Source organism: Phalaenopsis equestris, unplaced genomic scaffold (genome assembly GCF_001263595.1).
Source record: "Phalaenopsis equestris unplaced genomic scaffold, ASM126359v1 Scaffold000224, whole genome shotgun sequence".
Taxonomy (NCBI): Eukaryota; Viridiplantae; Streptophyta; class Magnoliopsida; order Asparagales; family Orchidaceae; genus Phalaenopsis; species Phalaenopsis equestris.
The window spans coordinates 5,975,883-5,996,630 of NW_018164666.1; the positions used below are offsets into that span (position 1 = coordinate 5,975,883).

The 20,748-nt window shown below is 36.0% G+C and overlaps 2 protein-coding genes across 2 annotated transcripts in view; both read right to left on the reverse strand.

The window, feature by feature from the left end:
* Window positions 1–292: 292 nt before the first annotated feature.
* LOC110023322 (oryzain alpha chain-like) lies at window positions 293–8,264 on the reverse strand. The gene is made up of 4 exons (XM_020722668.1): window positions 7,728–8,264; window positions 7,357–7,592; window positions 7,107–7,247; window positions 293–825 (listed from the first exon to the last, which is right to left on the reverse strand). Exons 1-4 carry the CDS (start codon window positions 8,212–8,214, stop codon window positions 328–330), a joined length of 1,362 nt encoding a protein of 453 aa, XP_020578327.1. The 5' UTR covers window positions 8,215–8,264; the 3' UTR covers window positions 293–327.
* An 8,302-nt stretch (window positions 8,265–16,566) lies between these two features.
* LOC110023312 (malonyl-CoA decarboxylase, mitochondrial) overlaps window positions 16,567–20,748 on the reverse strand; it is a 39,374-nt gene continuing 35,192 nt past the window's right edge. Inside the window, exons 13-15 of the mRNA XM_020722640.1 lie at window positions 17,744–17,829; window positions 17,565–17,649; window positions 16,567–16,954 (exon numbers count right to left, since the gene is read on the reverse strand). Of these exons, the coding sequence (XP_020578299.1) occupies window positions 16,937–16,954; window positions 17,565–17,649; window positions 17,744–17,829 (189 nt within the window). The 3' untranslated portion in view covers window positions 16,567–16,936. The remainder of the gene's footprint in view (window positions 16,955–17,564; window positions 17,650–17,743; window positions 17,830–20,748) is intronic.

Below are 20,748 nucleotides of genomic sequence, written 5' to 3' on the forward strand. Positions count from 1 at the left end.
ATATATATATATATCCAAAATAGTGTACATGAATTTCGAGATAATCCAAAGGTCCAGACTAAAGGAGGTAAAACAAGGATCATCCCTCTAACAAAAAGCAACAAATACTCAGGAAGCCGACTAGCTGACCATCATTAGCCAACCGATGGCCAGTTGATCGAATGGGCCAACGTAGACCGGATGACTGCCGACTGACTGAAAGCCATGGGAATGGAGTAAAAATGTCAAATTAGTCCTCAAACTCTTTAAATTTCGCCATTCATGGATAGTATTTTAGCCCGTATTAAAAATATCTAAGAACTAATTTGACATTTGTATAGATTGAGATTAAAATGGCGTCTGTAAAGAGTGACGAATATATAAAAGAAAAGTTACCGTGAGGCAATTTCCAGCGCGAACATCGCAAACAGGGAATTCAAGAGGGCAGCAGGTGCTCTGATCATCACAGCAGGTGGCGGCTTCAAAGGGACAGCATCCCCAAGCAAAGCAAAGCCGGCCATACTCGTAGACACAACAGCATGTGGTGCTTGCTGGGCAGGAATAATAGTCATCACATTGCATCTTGGGCTTTACAGGAGTAGGTGGGCCTGGGCTTGGTTTTGGTGGGTTTGGGCCTTTCTTGACAGGGTAGGAAGCCTTCATGGCAATTCCACATTTGCCGCTAGGAGCCCTCACATTGCGCTCCATTCTTATGAAGCCATCTTCTCCCCAGTCAGTCCCCCATGAGTTCTTCACAATCCAATAGTCCTTCCCATTCTCAGTCCCGTAGCCCACAGCGAGAACACCGTGGTCAAGTTCCGTCCGGCAACTTCCGGTGAAAATGCCCTGATTACAAGGTGTCAAAGTATCTAATTAAAAAAATAATTCAATATATTTTTAGGGTTGATTTGCACTATTTGCTATATTTTTAGCGTTTCAGCATGTTTTGTAAGCATCCCTAAAATCTGCATGGAGAAAATTGGTATGATGTTGGTGAAGATGGAACCCAAGACCTTTTGTAGATACACAATATATCAGTTAATATCCTCTTAAATGCAATTTTTTTACTAATCCATTTTTTCAGTGCTAAGGGAACATAGACCAAATTCTATAAATATAAAGATCGTAAAGATATCATGTAAGAGATCTTGTAAGATCTTTCATTGATTTTAAAAGATCTTGTGGGATACCTTAAAAAAAATTAAATTAAACTCATTTATTATTATCACTATCAATAAGCCAATGGAAGGGAAGTTTTAGTTTCTCACAATTACAAGCAATTAAAGTAAATAGAGGATGGAGAGGAGAAATATTTGCGTGTGGAAAGCGTACGCAGAGTTGCGTACATTTTAAGCCTTTTAGAGGGTACACTAAGGTTATATCCCCTGTAATTCTTTCTGTAAACTAAGTGTAACCTAGGTGTACATTCCAAAATGTTTAAAATGTACACAATTCTGCGTACGCTTTCTATACGCAAATATTCCTCGTGGAGAGCCGGGAGTTGCAAACTAAAAGAAGAAAAAAAATAATTGTGGGATTTACATACGTACAACAAATTTCTAATGTATTTACATATCTAACACTTATAATTTAATACTTAGATAAAACTCAAATCATATGCTTCACATTAAAAATTACCACTAAGATGAGCCCTTTTTTTAAATTAAATGCACATTTTCATGCTATGTTTGGATTTGATTATGACAGCAAATAATTATTTAAGAAAATATCAAATTTTAGATATTAGATATGTAAATATATAAAAAAAAAATTGTGCGGTATATAAATCCCCTAAAGAACTTTTAGGTGCTTATAGAATGAAAATCCTAGACTCTCTAAAGAACGAAAAAGAGGTTCTATTGGTCCATCCTATTTGATTTCTCGTTTTTTGTTTTGCACATTAAACCTTACTTAGGCCCTGTTTGGCACAGCTTTTTCATCGACGGTGGCGTTTTCAGAACGCCGCCTACCCGTTTGTTTCGAGCGTTCGTTCGGCGGCGTTCTGAACGCTGCGTCCCGCGGTTCGGTTTTTCTTCATTATGCGGATCGCGGGGCGCCTCCTGCGTTCGGCGTTGGCTGTTGGCGTTAGGGCTGCAATTCCTTCTTTTGCCCTTGGTGATCTCCCTCGCGCTCTCCCCTCGCTTCCTCCCTCTCCGAACGAAAGCATCATTAGGGCTCGATTTCTCGTTCTTTTTCCCTCTCCGGTAAGATCTGGATTCGTGAGTTTTATGGATCGATGAATTTTTTTTGGTTCTTCTACATGTACCTGCTTCTATTGCTTCGGATCTCTGAGTTTTGCGAGTGATTGTTTGGTAGTTAACATATTCTTCTAAAACTTCTCTTGATTTGGCATCTGTCTCACAAAGAACTTCCATTACTGGGAAACGTCTTACAAAAAAATTGTTTACATTATCCGTTGCATCTCTATTGAATGCTACAATATGGATTTGGGAAAGGAGTATCTTTATTACATGCTACAATTCGGCCATTCTTTTCTTCATCTCTACCCGATTTCTGTTGGTTCAAATCAGATTATGCATATGACCTTGACATTATGGATTATGCATATCACATTGCAAGCATGACATATGGTAACATCAAATTATTGCTTAGTCGTCTATACATATGATTAGTCAAAAAACTATTGCTTCTGAAATATGAAAATAGTAAGATTACTCATATCACCAGGCAAAATATCATTAGAGAAGCAATTGCCAGAACATTTCTCCATATCGAAGATGTTTCAAATTTTTAAAAAATCTGAGACATTTTTTCTGATATGGGGAATGTATGAACAACAAACGAATGCTTCTAGATGCCTTTGAAATTTCAGCAAATATGTAAAGAATCAAGTGGTATGTATGTAGATATTCAAATTTCTGTAACAAGTGTATGACCATATAATATCATCCATATGTTCTCCTCAAAATCTGAGACACAATGCTCATTAGAATTATTCCAAATGGTTTCAGTTAATGGCATTAAATTCAGCAAGTGAATTGATTTCAGCCAATAACTATGTTTTCAGCCAATAACTCTGTTATATGGATCTTGCTTGCCTCTTACTGCTAGCCACTTCATTATTAATTGACACTAGTCACATATCTTGGCATTCAAATGAGATTTACAGTGACATTTCTCCATATCGAAGATGTTTCAAATTTTTAAAAAATCTGAGACATTTTTTCTGATATGGGGAATGTATGAACAACAAACGAATGCTTCTAGATGCCTTTGAAATTTCAGCAAATATGTAAAGAATCAAGTGGTATGTATGTAGATATTCAAATTTCTGTAACAAGTGTATGACCATATAATATCATCCATATGTTCTCCTCAAAATCTGAGACACAATGCTCATTAGAATTATTCCAAATGGTTTCAGTTAATGGCATTAAATTCAGCAAGTGAATTGATTTCAGCCAATAACTATGTTTTCAGCCAATAACTCTGTTATATGGATCTTGCTTGCCTCTTACTGCTAGCCACTTCATTATTAATTGACACTAGTCACATATCTTGGCATTCAAATGAGATTTACAGTGACATTTCTCCATATCGAAGATGTTTCAAATTTTTAAAAACCTGAGACAATTTTTCTGATATGGGGAATGTATGAACAACAAACGAATGCTTCTAGATGCCTTTGAAATTTCAGCAAATATGTAAAGAATCAAGTGGTATGTATGTAGATATTCAAATTTCTGTAACAAGTGTATGACCATATAATATCATCCATATGTTCTCCTCAAAATCTGAGACACAATGCTCATTAGAATTATTCCAAATGGTTTCAGTTAATGGCATTAAATTCAGCAAGTGAATTGATTTCAGCCAATAACTATGTTTTCAGCCAATAACTCTGTTATATGGATCTTGCTTGCCTCTTACTGCTAGCCACTTCATTATTAATTGACACTAGTCACATATCTTGGCATTCAAATGAGATTTACAGTGACATTTCTCCATATCGAAGATGTTTCAAATTTTTAAAAAATCTGAGACATTTTTTCTGATATGGGGAATGTATGAACAACAAACGAATGCTTCTTGATGCCTTTGAAATTTCAGCAAATATGTAAAGAATCAAGTGGTATGTATGTAGATATTCAAATTTCTGTAACAAGTGTATGACCATATAATATCATCCATATGTTCTCCTCAAAATCTGAGACACAATGCTCATTAGAATTATTCCAAATGGTTTCAGTTAATGGCATTAAATTCAGCAAGTGAATTGATTTCAGCCAATAACTCTGTTATATGGATCTTGCTAGCCTCTTACTGCTAGCCACTTCTTTATTAATTGACACTAGTCACACATCTTGGCATTCAAATGAGATTTACAGTGAAATTTCTCCATATCTAAGATGTTTCAAATTTTTAAAAACCTGATACATATTTTCTGAAATGGGGAATGTATGAACAACAAACGAATGCTTCTACATGCCTTTGAAGTTTCAGCAAATATGTAAAGAATCAAGTGGTATGTATGTAAATATTCAAATTTCTGTAACAAGTGGTATAGCAGTTTTCATGTTTCTGGAACACCTCATTTCCATCCTACACAATGAAAGTAATATATCCATCCTACACAATGACAGTAATACACCTCATGTTTCTGGAACACCTCATTTCCATCCTACACAATGAAAGTAATATATCCATCCTACACAATGACAGTAATACACCTCATGTTTCTGGAACACCTCATTTCCATCCTACACAATGAAAGTAATACACCTCATGTTCCTGGAACACCTCATTTCCATCCTACACAATGAAAGTAATATATCCATCCTACACAATGACAGTAATACACCTCATGTTTCTGGAACACCTCATTTCCATCCTACACAATGATCACATGTTTTTATGGTGCCAATTGGCTGTTCTTTCACGTAAAAGCGTTGGCTGATGTTTGTAAAGATTTTTCTTGCTAATTGTGTTGTAATTTGCCTTAAGATTATGCATGACAATAGAGTTGAGTCTGCTAAAAGTCTTTTCAAGATTTTTTTTGCCTGAATCAATAACCATTTGCAGATAGATGATTGATATGTTGGGTGTGAGCAGGTTTTGTAAATAAAAAATGGGCCCAAAAGGTTTAGCTCCTTTACAGGTTTAGCTCCTTGCAACTCGGTTTGACTCCAACTGGCTAAAAAATTTGTTTTTTCTTGATTGAAATAGTTGAATTGTGCTGCATCTCTTATGGTTGAGAAATGGTAATACAGAAGATTTATAACAACATATAGTTCTACTGCTCATGCATAATCTTAAGGATTACATTAGATGTGGGAATCTTTTTAATGCTATTATTTTAGATATTTTCAGCTGTATTTGCGGCATTCTCATATTACAATTTGTAGGATTTTGGCTTTTAGCCGCCGATGTGATGCAATTAACAGATGGGTTTTGGTGTTGAGCAAAAGAAATGAAAATTTCATATTACACATGTACTTAATATTTGTAGTCCTCTCCAGTGAGAAATACAGCTTTGTACGATTGAAAAATTTGATAATAAATCATATTCGATGCCTTACTGTGGATGTAGGTCTTTGACCGAACCACATAAAAACATGTGTGCTTTTTTATTTTTAGCACTTTTTTTATCATTTATTTGCACAAATGTTGAGCAATTTAGATAATTTGAATATAATTTAGATAATTTGAATATCTAATATTTCTCCTTGTTGTTGTACTTGTATTTGTCCTTTTTTTAGTTCTCCTGGTACTCATTAAGGTGTGAGAACTGTATGGTATCTTTTAGAAAAAATCTGTGATTATCGTATGTTTCTGCACTATATGTTTCTTTTCCAACAATAAGCTATTCTGAATAAGCTGCCCCAAACAGTTTTGATTCAAACAGGGGCATGAATGTCATTTAACCACCAATAAGTTGGTCTGAATAAGCTGCCCCAAACAGCAAGCCAGATTATTCTGATAATCTGCAGATTATCAGATTATCAGAATAATCTGCTTATCAGCAGATTATAAATAATCCACAGCTGCGCCAAACAGACCCTTAAAGTGCCTATGCAATAAAAATGGAAAAGTCAATAACGACATACTTAATGCTAAAGATTTTGTCAATTAAAAGATGCAAATAGAATGTTACATTTATCCAAAAAGAATAAATAAATAAATAAATACTTAATTAGCCTTACAACAAAACAACCGTATGTTATGGACCAAACACAGAGAGAGAGAGGAGTTACCAAATAGTCAAGATCAATGAGTTATTTGTGTTCTTGACCAAGAACATTACCTTTACTGTCAATAAAATGATCAGAGCAAGCGTAATGAAGGCATTATTAGACTTGTGAGCGAAATCCTTTACAGTCAATGAGATGCATGCATCTCATGTAAAAGGTTTTTAATGATGACATGTTTGAAGAAGCCTATATTATTTACCACATTAGCAAAATTCACTCGACCAAAAGCTAATTGAAAACTATTGTCAGTAACTTAGACGGTGAAATATGTCCTAAAGTCTGCTTTTGTCACTGTTTGAAGTTCGAATAATATGATAAAGATCATTGGCATATTTTATGAATTAAATAAATTGAAGCTAAATGATGAATAGAAGGAACTCCTCATGGTAAAAATTCAAGGAACATATGATGACTGATTACTCTTAAAGAAAGCATTAAAAAAAAAAGCAAGTATAAAAAGAAACAAGATGTGAACACTGCTACATAAGACATTCAAGATGCACTATTTGTCGGTGTGGTCCATGGAATCATGGATGTGGACTAAATGCATTCAAAATTAAAATTAAAAAGTATCGCTCTTACAGCAAAAACATCGTGATTCTCAATGAAAGTTATAATAGACAACGAGCTAATCATTAGTTCATCATTTTATGTTATTATTTTCCTCGGCGGCATCAACGAGTATAGGATCCACACCATAATGACATCATCAGATTACGGCTGCATATATCAATCGCATAGTACCAAATTTTAAGTTGAAATGATACACATATAAAGAGTTCTTATCTCGATAATATGTTAAGATTACACAGATGAATTATTCTACTGATAATGCACAAATAATTTAAAAATATATATGATGTATGGAATTATTTGCTAATAAAATCAAGCCATCATCAAAGAGCGGTGCCTTACTGATTGATACAGCTGGAATGCCCTGCCAGCAGCTTCAATGGCGACACTTACTGGCTGATTTGCAAGTGCCTTCTGCAAAGCCTTCTCATTATTTACAGGAACATCTTCATATGAATCAATCGATACAACCCGAGCATTTTTCTACATCACAAGAGAGATCAACAATTTCAGATTGAAAAAAACACAACATCAAATGCTAACAATAACCAAAATATCAAATACAGAAAGAGAAACCGCGCAGGGCACATACCCTGTAAGAGTCACATCTGCCACCACGACCTCTGTAAGGATAATCCTCCTCAGAGTCAATGCCACCGTTCTTAATGATGAATTCAAAGGCATCATCCATAAGGCCACCATTGCATCCTTGATTGCTGCTCGTGTCGCAATCCACCAACTCCTGCTCTGACAGCGATATGAGTTCGCCAGTCACGATCTGATTAATCCCTTCCACGGCAGCGATGCTCGAAAAAGCCCAGCAGCTCCCTTCAAAAAAGAAGGCCCTAATAAATACCATCGACCCCCAAAAAACCCCACCACTTTCTATTTATTTCTCGGTGTTTATCTACGACCAAAAGAATAAAAAAAACAAATAAAAATAAAGCGAGAGATAGAAAATACCGCATGTGCCTTGATCCTTGACAGGCACGACGGCTCCCTTTTTCGTCCAATCAACGGAATCGGGCAGGGCCTCGCCGGCGGCGAGGCGGTAACGATCGCTAGGATTACGGTGGCGTAGAGGTTTCCGAATACCTAGGTGGGAAGCGCGGTACTCTTCATTGGTGAGATCAGCGAAGCGGTTAAGCCCAAGGCGAAATGAATGGACACCGGCATCGGCGGCAGCATTGTGCTCGTCTATATATCGTAGATTATCCCTGAATACCTCGAATCGCCTCTCCTTCTCGTCGAGCTCGTTGTAGCTCCGGCCATTGTGTTCTATCCACATCTCGTAGATCTCCCGCACCTCCGCTTCGCCTCTCTCCGGCTTCCGAATGCGATGCCTCTCACCGTAGCTTATGATTGACATATCTGGCCCATCGCCGCCGGCGTTAGGAGTAGCTGCTACGCCGGCGAGGAGGAGGAGAATAGCTAGCGAAACGGAGGCCATGGACAAGCAGAAGACGAAAGAGAAATGTAATGGACGTCGAGAAGGAAAAGGATTTCTCGGTTCCTTCCGTATTATCTTCTGAGCCGGGTATTTATAGGCAAAGAGGAGCGGCCGGAAACTCGGGTTTTAAACCGGATATAAAAAAATAAGAGATTCGAGGTTTAAATTTTCGATCGGGGTTAAGGTTAAATAAATTGCAAGGAAATAGCTTATAAATATAGTATTATAAATTATCATAATATTAGGATTAAGTGTATTGATTCTTAAAAATGCTGGTACAAATTATATTGACAATGTTGAAATATTATCTTCTTCCCAAAAAAATAATAATAATAAGTTAAGAGAAAATATAAAAATATTCCTTTTTTATGACAACAGTAAAGATGTAGTCAATTAACGGAGGCGTTAGCTAGCCGTTTTATTTTACCTTAAAATCATTAATTGGATACTTTGCACATATTTAAGCTTCACCATGCTTACAGCGAAAATAGAGATCTAATTTTAAAAATCATAAATTTACTTCAATTATTTATAGAAATGTAATTGTATACATTATAACTATCCGTAAGAATCTCAAAGTGAACTAACTATCAAAAATAAAAAATTTTTCTCAAAGGTAAATAGTCGACTGATAAGTCACCGCCAAGCAGGTGATATAGTGAGCCTCTACAGAACAAAGTGAAGAAATATTACATCAGTACTACGCACGTAAAAATAAAGTGCGTAGCCAATCAAAACATGCCACGACATCTCGCGCGGTAGAGCAAAAAAAACGGCGCAGTAACACGGGGAATATTCCCTCATGTGTTATTCATGTGTTATTGCACGTTATTCATGAGTTATTGCGTGTTATTCATGTGTTATTGATGTGTTATTGTGTTATTATAACATCAAGAATATTTTCAGGATACAATAACACATGAATAACACACAATAACACTTGAATAACACGGGAAATATTCCCGACAGAGAAAAAAACGGCGCAGTAACACGGGAGAATATTCTCTCCCGTGTTATTCTTGTGTTATTGTGTGTTATTCAAGTGTTATTCATGTGTTATTGTGTTATTATAACACCAGGACTATTCCCAGGATACAATAACACATGAATAACACACAATAACACATGAATAACACGAGGAGGAATATTCCCCGTGTTACTGCGCCGTTTTTTTTCTGCGTCGCGCGGGATATCGTGGCGTGATTTTATTGGGTACGCACGTTCCTCTACGTGCGTGATACTGATATAATATTTTTTCGAACAAAGTTCTGAAAATGATCCCTTGATTTGTTTAGGTAGATTTTTAGGCCCACCGTTTAAAATCTCTGTATATTTTCTTAAAATTAAATTCTAATAATGAGGTTTCAATTCTAATGCGCTCCTAAATCACTTTAAAAAATAATTTCTAACATCAAACTATTTATAAATGTAAATATCATATTTTAAGTGCTGCAACATAAATAAAATTGGCCGCAGAAGCTTCTAAGAAAGCATTTTGATTTGACTGAGCCAACAAGCGGTTGGGATAAACTTTGGAACTAGAGAACATGAATGTTGTCGGAGCATTGGAGAGAATGGACGGCAACCCGTACTCGCTGGAACCTTCGCCTGCATTATTCCAACGGTGGCTTTTTAAGATTCCTTTTTTTATGTATATAGATATATAAAATTAAATTATTTTGCTGATTTTCTTAAAATTTATCTTGGGCTGGTCCTCTAATATAAAAGTTGCACAATGCACCTAGAAAATTCACGATATTAGAGTAATGGATTATCGTCTTACATTACATGATAATTCAACACACACTCAGGTAAAAAATACAATCAATAATGACACTAGAAATTTTTACGTAAAAAACTAGTAAAGTAAAAAAAAATCATGGGTTCTGACCTAATTGTAAAAATTCATTATATGTTGATGATTACAGAGACCCCTCGTCTCACAGATAGGAAGGATTACTAAGTTTTCCAAGTTACAACGTCGACTGGCGGCTTCCGGTCAGTGATGGTGGACGATGATTGGCGGTGATCGATGACATTCGGTGGTGGCCGACGATGGTCGGCGTAGTCCCCAGCCACAGTAGTGCTCGAAGGTTGTTTGCTGTTGTCGATGGCGGTCAGTAGTGATTGATGACGATCAACGACAGTTGAGGGTGATTAACGATAGTTGGTCGCTCTCGACAGTGATCGACGGTGGTCGACAACGATCGCCAGTAGTCGACGACAACAGACGTGGTGAGCTCCATCTCAAAGATTTAAATTTTCTCTTAAGTCTCAAGCTCACTTTTATGAGAGGGATATGACTTTATTTATAGAGTTTTAAATGTAATTAATGCATGGATATTAACCACTTTTATTAGGTGATCCAAAGTGTTTCCTTCAATTAGACAAAGTTTGATGGACATTTGAATGACTTAATCATGATAAAATTAAGTGATCTTAGGCTAGTTAGATTCATCTTGTTGAGACACTCAATTCGATTATGAACTCGCCTGATTTGACATTTGTTTGATCTTTCAAATGTGTCCAGAAATCTTTCAAGTGTGTTCTAATGACTTGATCTGGCTTGATTTGACTCGAATTTGATTAATTTTGGTAACATTGGGTTCGTATTGTCAAGTCGGTCAATTTGACTGTAAATTTATTGAAAGTTGAGTTCTGCATGATTTTGTTACGAGGTTTGAGTAATTCTTGCTTAAAAGTCGTCTCGAGATCAGCGTCATCTCTCGAGATTTGTGTCAAATAATGAAATTTTTCTAATAATATATCAATTGTAAAAAATAAATAAAGAGGTCATGCTTCGAGATAATTTTATTAAAATCATTTGTTGATATGGAAAAGAAAAGTTGTCTTTATAGATCCAAAGAGGGAGATATTTACTATTTATTTTTATGATACCAAATGCTTTAATATTTAACCAATATTATCGACAACATCGTTTTTTTTACAAATGCAGTGAAAACATTCAAGTAAATGTTTAAATATGATTATAAAAATTAATTATTATATAAATGTTTTGGGCCAGAGGTATCAAGTCGGCATACTGATTTTTTAGCGTTGTGAGAAAATCCAACACGCATACATATAATATAGAAAATAGCTGGCTGTGGCACATCAATTTTTTGTGGAAACCCTTAAGAGGGGGAAAAATGTCATGAGGACTAGCCTAGTTGAAATAATTCACTAAATAATTTCAAGTACATAGACTCATTCTTCTCCTGAATGAGAGAACATAGAATTGCAATGTTGATGTACAACGATAATTCAATAATAACAGTTGCAACATGTCGCAAAAGTGGTAGTTTATTGCTACGGAGGCAATAGTTCGTTGTAAATGTTGTAAATGATAGTTGTAGTGTCAATCTGTCGTATGATTCATGTAGTTGTGGTTAACATTGTTTGGCATAGAGGTCGTAATAGGGATCTGCAATAACATTCATAGACCATAACGACCAAAGTTGGGAGTTGCGTTGACCATAGTTGGTTACATAGGGCATCACAAGGATTTGTAATGATGTTTGTAAGACACAAAGGCACGATTTGGGAACTGCATGAATTGTGATAATATACATGGATTGCATATGTCAAAATTGGAAGCCGCATGAGTTATTATAACATCCGTAAAACACAGACTGGAGTTGGCATAAGTCATGATAACTGATGCGTGCTAGAAAATTCGCAGCAGTAGAGTAACGGACTATTGTCTTAGCGCATACGAAAGTTCAACACACACACAGATGAAAGAGAAAAAAATGATAATGACCTCAGATGTTTTTTACGTGGAAAACCTGTAAGGGAAAAACCACGGAGCATAACCCAGTTGTTGAAATTCACTATTAATTGATTATTACAGAAATCTTTTGTCCCACATACGGGAAATGGTAACTATATTTTTCAGATTACAACGTCGACAGAAGGCGTTTTGTTGGAGGTGTTCGATGGTGGTTAGTGTTGGTGGATGACAGTGCGGAGGTCGACGACAGTCGGCGGTGGTCGGCGGCTGTCGGCAAGGGTCGACGACAATCGGCGGTGATGAGCTGCGACTTCTCCTCAAAGCCTCAAACTCTCTCTCTATAAATTCCAGTTTCCCCTCATGTGAGTGGTGGGAGTCTATTTATAGTGTTTTGGGTGCAATTAATGCATAAATCAATCATTTGATCGGACGATCCAAAGAGTTTCCTCCAATCATGTCACATTTAATGGATGTTTGATTGCCTTAACAATGTCGGAATTGAGTGATCTTGATCTCGTTGGATTTTTCTTGTCGAACCGCTCGATTCGAGTATAAACTTGCTAGAGTCGACATCTGTTTGACCTTCCAAATATGTCTGGAAATCTTCTAAAAGTGGTTTAATGAATTGATATAAGCTTGATTTGACTTGGATTGGACTAATTTTCATATCATTGGGTTTGTCTCATCGAGCCAGTCAATTTGACTATAAGTTTGTTGAAGTCGAAGCTCTGGGTGACTTTTTATTAAGATTTAAATGTTTCTTGCTTAAAATATCGTCTTGAGATTGTGTTATGCTTCGAGATTTGTGTCAGATGATGAAAATTTGTTGGTGATGTATCAATAACTTTCACAGACTATAGATGTCGGAGTTAGAAACCGCATGAGCTGTAAAAATATTCGTAGACCGCAGAGGCTAGAATTATAAGTTGCATGATCAGTTGTGTATTTCGTTACTTCATAGCATCAATCTTTACTCTGCACGGTGCTTTGTTACTCTATGAAGTCGGTTTTCACTTAGAACGGTGATACGTTGCCACAAGTAAGGATCTACTGACACTGGTCGACAGTGGCTGGGAAGCAATGGTTGAGAGTGGGCAGTGACTACGAGAGCGACATATGTCTATCTGGTCTTCGGTCTAAAACGACACCATAACTTAACTCCTTCGTGCACCAGTTTGAAGTCCAACTCTTCCTTTTGTTCAACCTTTAGGTCCCTTTCGTGATAGGGGTAGGACTCTATTTATAAAGTATGGGAGAGAAATTCCTGAAAATAATGGCATCTATACAACTACATTGAACTGCTCGGAGAGATTACTTCAATCAGACAGTGTTTGGTGGACATTTAAGTATCTTAACGATGTCAAAATTGAGTGATCTTTAGCTCGTCGGACTCATCTCATCAAGACGCTAGATTTGACTATAAGCTTCTCGTATTTTGAATACATACAACATTTCATTTAGCCGTTCATAATTTTCAAAAAAGTGTTTGCATGCTTGATTCGGGATTGAATTATCTTGGATTAAACCAATTTTGATGTCATTTTGCTCGTCTCGTCGGGCTTGTCAGTTTGACCATAAATTTGTTTCCGAGTTCTGATTAATTTTTAGTTAGAATTTGAATTTTACTTGCCCCAAAATTATTTCAAAATTTGTGATAATCTTATCTAATCTAATTACGATTTTCTTTTGTTACGCCTGGCACAAAATCCCCTGCTCCCTTTTATATGCCGCCGCTGCACGCGCACCGATTATCCGCCCCTTCTGTCCCTTGGTGCATCGAATCATGAAGCAAGTTGCCTCTCAATTTCCAAAATAAATAAATAAATAAATAAAACTAGCTGTAAGAACTGACGAAGGAGCGAGTAGAATATATTTTCTTCAATTAGGATAGTTTGAGCCCCATAATAATTTAACTATTATGCATTTATATGTCAAACTTTTTTATTTTTTTTATTTTTACACCATTCAAAATTTTCATATCACATCAAAAATATTATCATTTTATTTTTTTTTAAAAAAAAAGCAACTTTAAGTTAAAAAAATTGAAGTTTAGGCGTTAATTATGTAAATATTTATACCACTAAAAAAGATTGATATTTACTTATCTAACACTCAAACTCAAGTACTTACATTTATAGGTCTGTTTGGGACAGTTATTGATTATTTTTAATCTGCTAATAAGAAGATTATTCTGATAATCTGATAATTTGTAGATTATCAGAATAATCTGGCTTGCTGTTTAAAGCAGTTTATTCAGAACAGCTTACTGACAGCTGTTGTTAGATAAATGATCATTCTGCCACTGTTTAGTTAAGCCGGTGGCAACAGAACTGTTTGAGCATATAAATAAATAAAACAGGACTCCAAAAACATTGTAGATCAGTTCAATAAAGATAACATAGAGTCCTCACATTTTTGTGAGTATCGGAACAAATAAAATAAAGATAAATACAAGTACAACTACAATAAGAAATATTAAAATAATTACACCTAGAATATACTCAAAAATCATTCATTTCATATATCACACCAAAAGTTAAAAAAAATATTACTTGCAACTCACAAAAAAACCAATATAAAAGAAGAACTTTCGAATGATGGCAGGGGAAAGCATACTTAACGAATCAGAAAGTAAAATCGAAATGGTAGGGCTCGCGGGAAGGAAGGAATGAGAGGGATATCGGGTATACCTTACGCCGATCTCAGTCGAAGCGAAGGAGAGGAGGATCGGTGAGCCGAGGGAAATCTGTCAGGCGAGGTGAGTGATGTGTGATTCTCCTTCAAAGGGTCTGATCTCCTGGGCGAGCAGAAGAGATTGATTCTCAGGAAAGGAGCAGAGCGATTCTCGGAAGGGCGAGGGCAGAGGGAGCGAGGCAAAGCAGAGGTGAAGGAGCACAGGAGATCTGTGAAGCAGAGGAGATTTGCGATTCTCTTAGGGCGAGAGCGAGCGAGATATGCAAAGGGGCAGCACATGAACTTTTCCCTAATCGCAGAATTCATACGCAGGACTGGGGGTGAGAGTCCAGCTCGCGATAATAAAACGTCACGGCAGGAATAATTTAGATCAAACGCGATATACAGACGGAAAGACAGCGTTTTCAAAACGCCACCACTCCCTATAAGCTGCCCCAAACTGGCCTTATAGCATATAAAACCTCCTCATTCTACCAAAAAATATCACCGCCCCTTCCCATCCCATCCGGCTTACGTGAAACCTTTGCAAACCCCATATTTTACAAAGCGGAGAATGCAGCCTGTAAAATTTGTTGTGTTGCGGATATTTTTCTATGATATGATATGATTTTAGGTGGTGGAATTATAAATATTATGATTTCGGTGTTACATAAATACCAAAAATTTTAGCGCTATATAATTATACAACAATAACAACAAAGCCTTAATTCCACTACATGTGGTCGGCTACATGAATCTTTTTTCTCCATTGCGTCCTATTTAGTGCATATTTTCATTTAGTTCTAGTAAATTAAGATCATTTTTTTATACAGTAAGCCCAAATCTTCCTAGGTCTACCTCTATATTTTTTAACCTAAGTCGAATCTAAAACATCTACTCTCCCTATCGGATCATCAGATGGTCGACGTCTAATCTCATCAAACTATTTAAGACGACTTTCTCTAATTTTGTCTGTCACATGAGCTACACTGATCCAATGAATATATTTGTGTTAGGGTTTGTGTAGCTCTTGTGACGGACAAAATTAGAGAAAATTGTCTTTGATAGTTTGGTCACATTAAACTTCGACAATCTAATGATCTGATTAAGAGATAAGATGTCTTAGATTCAACTAATAATTATGTATTTATGTAAATCCTTAAAAAAATTCTAGGGGGATTTCCGATCAAAAATATTTTATTAATTAATATTAAATGAATATAAAAAAATGTTCGATATCTTTAGTCAAAATATTAATAAATAATCCGAGATCGGAAATAGTTTACCATTAGAATAATAAATAAATAATATTGGCCTCCAAGATGATGCCGCGGCAGCCTATAGTACCAATGGTTGCAAGGCCATATGGTCCATATCGCGCATCTTAAACTCCCATCTCTTCAATGTTAGTATTAATGAGAGTGATTATTAATTTAAATTGTTATAAATAAAGATAAATATAATGAATATTTAGATGTTAATTGATACGAAAATACTTTGATATAAAATACAAAATATTAATTTTTAAACATTCCTTATAATTTAAAAAAAAATCTAGAATTTAATATATTTTAAGTAAACCTTTTATTAATCATTTTTTAGGTGGGCTTACAATCTAACATGTTTGAGTCTGAGCGAGCTTGAGCTGACATGTTAGCTCATCAAGCTTAGTTCACGAGTCACTTGTCGAGCCGAGCCTAAGTCGCTCACAAGTAGGCTTGGTTCACTTACACCCCTAGTGGAGAGTGGCAATATTACAACCCTAATTTGTAATAATAATGTGGAATTTATAAATGAGGCAAGGACAATAAATCATGCAAGAGCTCCCACTGAAGATCAATCTTAAATATTATTTCCTAATTTATATTTTATTATTCATACATTATACATGTAAATGACTTAAATGATACAAATTTATTTTTTTTTTTTTTTTTTTTTTTTTGGGGGTCGGTGAGCTTCAAGCATAGGAGCTTTAAGAGAGCTGCTATTCGATTGTATTTGATTCTTGAGAAGCATAAGCTTAGATATACTGAGAATCAATGAAAATGATATTTTACAGCCAAATATATACATATCCCCATATTGCAAATAATTACATATTAAAAGTTCCAAACCTGTGAGGTTAACACTACATGTTCTTCGGCGCCAATGAGTAGAAAGTATAGAGAAGCACCCCAATGAGAGCTGGCATATTCGATGCCCATCATATTTTTTTGGTTTTGCCCTTTCATTTCTAACTAAATTGCATGTGAAAATAGGAGCAAAAATTATATTATAGCTTTAATAAGCTGAATTCTGCAGCATGAATATCCATTATTATTCTTCTACTTGTTCCTGCAGCATTCATAAATTGTCAAAAACAACTTAAATTAAATAAAAAAATAGATTAAATAGGGAAATGATGCGATCATAATGCAAGACAAATCTAAATGGAGGTCAATTTGAGTAATCTGGCTTGCCAACAGTAAAAGAAAGGAGGCATTTACATAAACACCATATTTTAATATGTATTGATCTGGATTGATGTGTTAAATTTTTTAATGGAAGACAAATCTAAATAATGCAAGACAAATCTAAATCGTGTCGCTTATCATTTTTAATGGATTGATCTGGATTGGTTTGTAGGTTTGTTCAAATTTTGGAATCATTAAAGCATACAGTCTTATGGTGCATTAAAAAAAAGTTATGATTTCATATGAAGTAATCACACGGCTACTAGATAATAGATATTAAACATAAGATTTATTAATGTATATACCCCATATAAATCGGTTTAGATTAACAACACAACAAATCAATCCACTGAACTGGTTTTGTTTGGATTTCAGTTCGATCTGCCACTATTCTTTCATACTGGGATGCTAGGAACCATCAGATGGTAGCAAATAATGAACTAATGATGTCTGAATTGCACTAATAACACTGAGGTCAAAAGCCAAATTACCTGAAAGCATTGATAGACGTTAGATGATGCATTGATATAGCCAGTACTGAAATAAGACTGGGCATTTTCTTCGATCTTTTCTAGCCTGAAAATGAAGAATTTTTTACATTTACATTTTTTAAAGATTCTATGAATAAGATGATTAATTGTTGAAATTAAAAGGCTTATACTATTTATACCTGTAGACATAATTTACCATGATTCCAGCACTTTGTCTAATGCCTTTCTCTGATGTATCTGCCATCCAGTTTATTCTTTCAATTATCTGCATCATATTCAATCATAAAATCATAAGAAGTTCTGCATGTTAAAAGGTCAACAAGGTCTTATTTAAAATGTGTTAAATTTTTATAAGCACTTAATCAATAATAAGGAGTGCAAATCACACCCTCTCATTAGAGAAAAGCGGATTTACGATCATTCCCCTAGGTGTGCTGATCCACCTAACATGGCAGAGGACTTCACTGGCAATGTCTTTGATGACAAACAAAAGCATTAGGATCTTCTGGGTTCAGTCACACAATATCGAGCAACAATTGACGACTCTAAGAGAAGCTGAAAGCAAAAATGGCACAGAAGCTAAGCTCGAGAAATCACCTGCCAACGGGTGGGTTCCTGTTGTGCATGCAAAGATAGAGCGAAGACGAAAAGGAAAATCCTTGAGCGACTAATGCAAGGCAGGGAATGAGCAAGATCAAGAGCTAGTGAAGCTCACAGATGTCAAGGGGCCATCAAGTGACTGTCAATATTTTGAGCAAATAGGTTGAATTTTGAATAAACTCGATTGCCTTTTCCCATTGCTTTCATTCCATTAAATAACAATCTTACAATCTATTTTAGGTACAAAATAAAGTGCATATAATCTATTTTAGGTAATTTAATAATACATATTCCTAATCTAAATATTCAGCTAAAAGGAAAATATATCAGAATAAAGATATGGGAAATAAGGAAGCTTCTAATTATAGAAAACTCTTAATTTAGTTGTCTGATTTTCATCCTTCTTGATTGACATCCCCTCTCAAATTGATGTTGATTGATAAGGAAGCATCAATTTGTCAACAAGAAGCTGATAACATTGTCGGGACAAAATATCCTTAAGTCGTGAGTTCCGAAGCCTCAGAATGTCGAAACCGAAAAATGCCAACAGCAACGACAACAACAACAAAGCCTTAATCCCACTCGTGGGGTCGGCTTTATGAATCTTTTTTCTCCATTGTGTCCTATTTAGTGTCATATTTTCATTTAGTTCTAGTAAATTAAGGTCATTTTTAATTTAAGTAAGATCATTTTTAATTAAATAAGTCCAAGTCTTCCTAGGTCTACCTCAGGTCTACCTCTGCAGGTCGAATCTAAAACATCTACTCTCCTAATCTGATCATCAGATGGTCGACGTTTAATGTGACCAAACCATCTAAGACGACTTTCTCTAATTTTGTCCATCACAGGAGCTGCACCAACCCTATCACGGATATATTCATTTCGCATTTTGTTTCTAAGTGTAAAGTCACTCATCGACCTAATCATTCTCATCTCGGCAACACTTAACTTATTATTATGCTTCTCTTTTAACGACCAACATTCAGCGCCATATAGCATTGCAGGTCTTACCAACGTCTTATAAAATTTTTCTTTCAGTCTAAGCGGTACTTTTCTATCACACAAAAGGCCCGAAGCATTCCTCCACTTCAACCAACTTGAAGTCTAAGCCGAAAAATGTCGAAGCCTAAAAATGTCGAAGCCCAAAAATGTCGAAGCCCAAAACCTGAAAGTGTTGAAGTCCAAAAGTGTCAAAACCCAAAAATGCCAAAGCCCGCGAAGCCTGAAAATGCCGAAACCCGAAAGGCCGAAGCCTGAAAGTGTCGAAACCCGAAAGGCTGAAGCCTAAGAGTGTCGAAGCCTGAGAGACAACTCTTGAACCATAACATGATTCGAGCAAAGAAAAGTAAGAAATCTTTTATCATTGTCGTCCAAAAATTCAAATAATAGCCACAAGAAGGATCCGCTTCCAATTACACGATCCAGATGTTATCGATTATAGCCTAAACCTAGGATTCGCGTCCTAATCCAAATACTATCATAGCCCACAAATAGGATCCAGTTACACGATCCAGATGCTATCGATCATAGTCTACAAGTAGGATCTGTGTTTTGTTATACGATCTAAATGTTATTGATTCTTCCTGCGACGACGATGACGATTTATTCCCTGATTTTCACTCCATGCAGTCAAAGTAAAAGAAATCCATGAGAGCGTCTCCATGTGGTCAAAGTAAATTTTCTTTATCGCTTCCTCCTCACTTCCAACGATCTTGGCTAGGGTTTTGACGTAGCAATCGATCATTTGCTCTTTGGTAGCATTCTCCCCGACTGGCTTATCCATAACGATGAGCCAGTGCTCATAATCGCAGCCAGGGAATAGAGGCCCCATCTCAGTCGACGGCCTGTCACTGAATCCACCGTCGGATCCTGAGTTTGAGTTGATAGGTGAGTAGGGAGAGTCACCTGACCGATTGATTCTGCAACGAATTTGCTTGAGCCTAGCAGCGCTGGCTCTAGCTACGAGCCGCACGGAAGCATAAGGTATTGGACGACGGCGCATGATGTCGCCAATCATAGAGGAGACAATGCCAATAGGATGCAGGGAAGAGCGAACGTCAGAGTGGAAAAAGCGTTTCAAGAACAGTCATCTGAGCGACGATGGCGAGGAAGAAAGTGTTGTAGGGTAGAAAAAACCTTCCTTCCCACAACAAGAAGGTCGGCGGGAAGGGAGACTTGACGGTTCTTCAACGATTACCGGTGATTAGAGCAAAAATTCAGGCTCTGATGCCATGTTAAAATTATGAGAAAAATTGGTTGAATTCTGAATAGGCTCGATTGCATTTTTCCATTGCTTTCATTCCATTAAATAACAATCTTACAATCTATTTTAGGTACAAAATAAAATGTATATAATTTATTTTAGGTAACTTAATAATAGATATTCCTAATCTAAATATTCAGCTAAAATGAAAATATATTAGAATAAAGATGTGGGAAATAAGGAAGCTTCTAATTATAAAAAACTTTTAATTTAGCTGTTTGATTTCCATCTTTCTTGATTGACAGTGACCAACACAAAAACAAGAGTGGGGATGGAGATTGAGGGCAGTCGTGAGGTGTTGAGATCTAACCTACTCCAACA

Excerpts from the sequence above, each read along its gene's own strand:
- LOC110023322 (XM_020722668.1), bottom strand. The coding sequence starts at position 8,214 with ATGGCCTCCGTTTCGCTAGCTATTCTCCTCCTCCTCGCCGGCGTAGCA. Across the intron at positions 7,593-7,727 it reads CAAGGATCAAGGCACATGCG|GGAGCTGCTGGGCTTTTTCG; the intron begins GTATTTTCTATC and ends TCTTTTTTGAAG. Across the intron at positions 7,248-7,356 it reads GCAGATGTGACTCTTACAGG|AAAAATGCTCGGGTTGTATC; the intron begins GTATGTGCCCTG and ends CTTGTGATGTAG.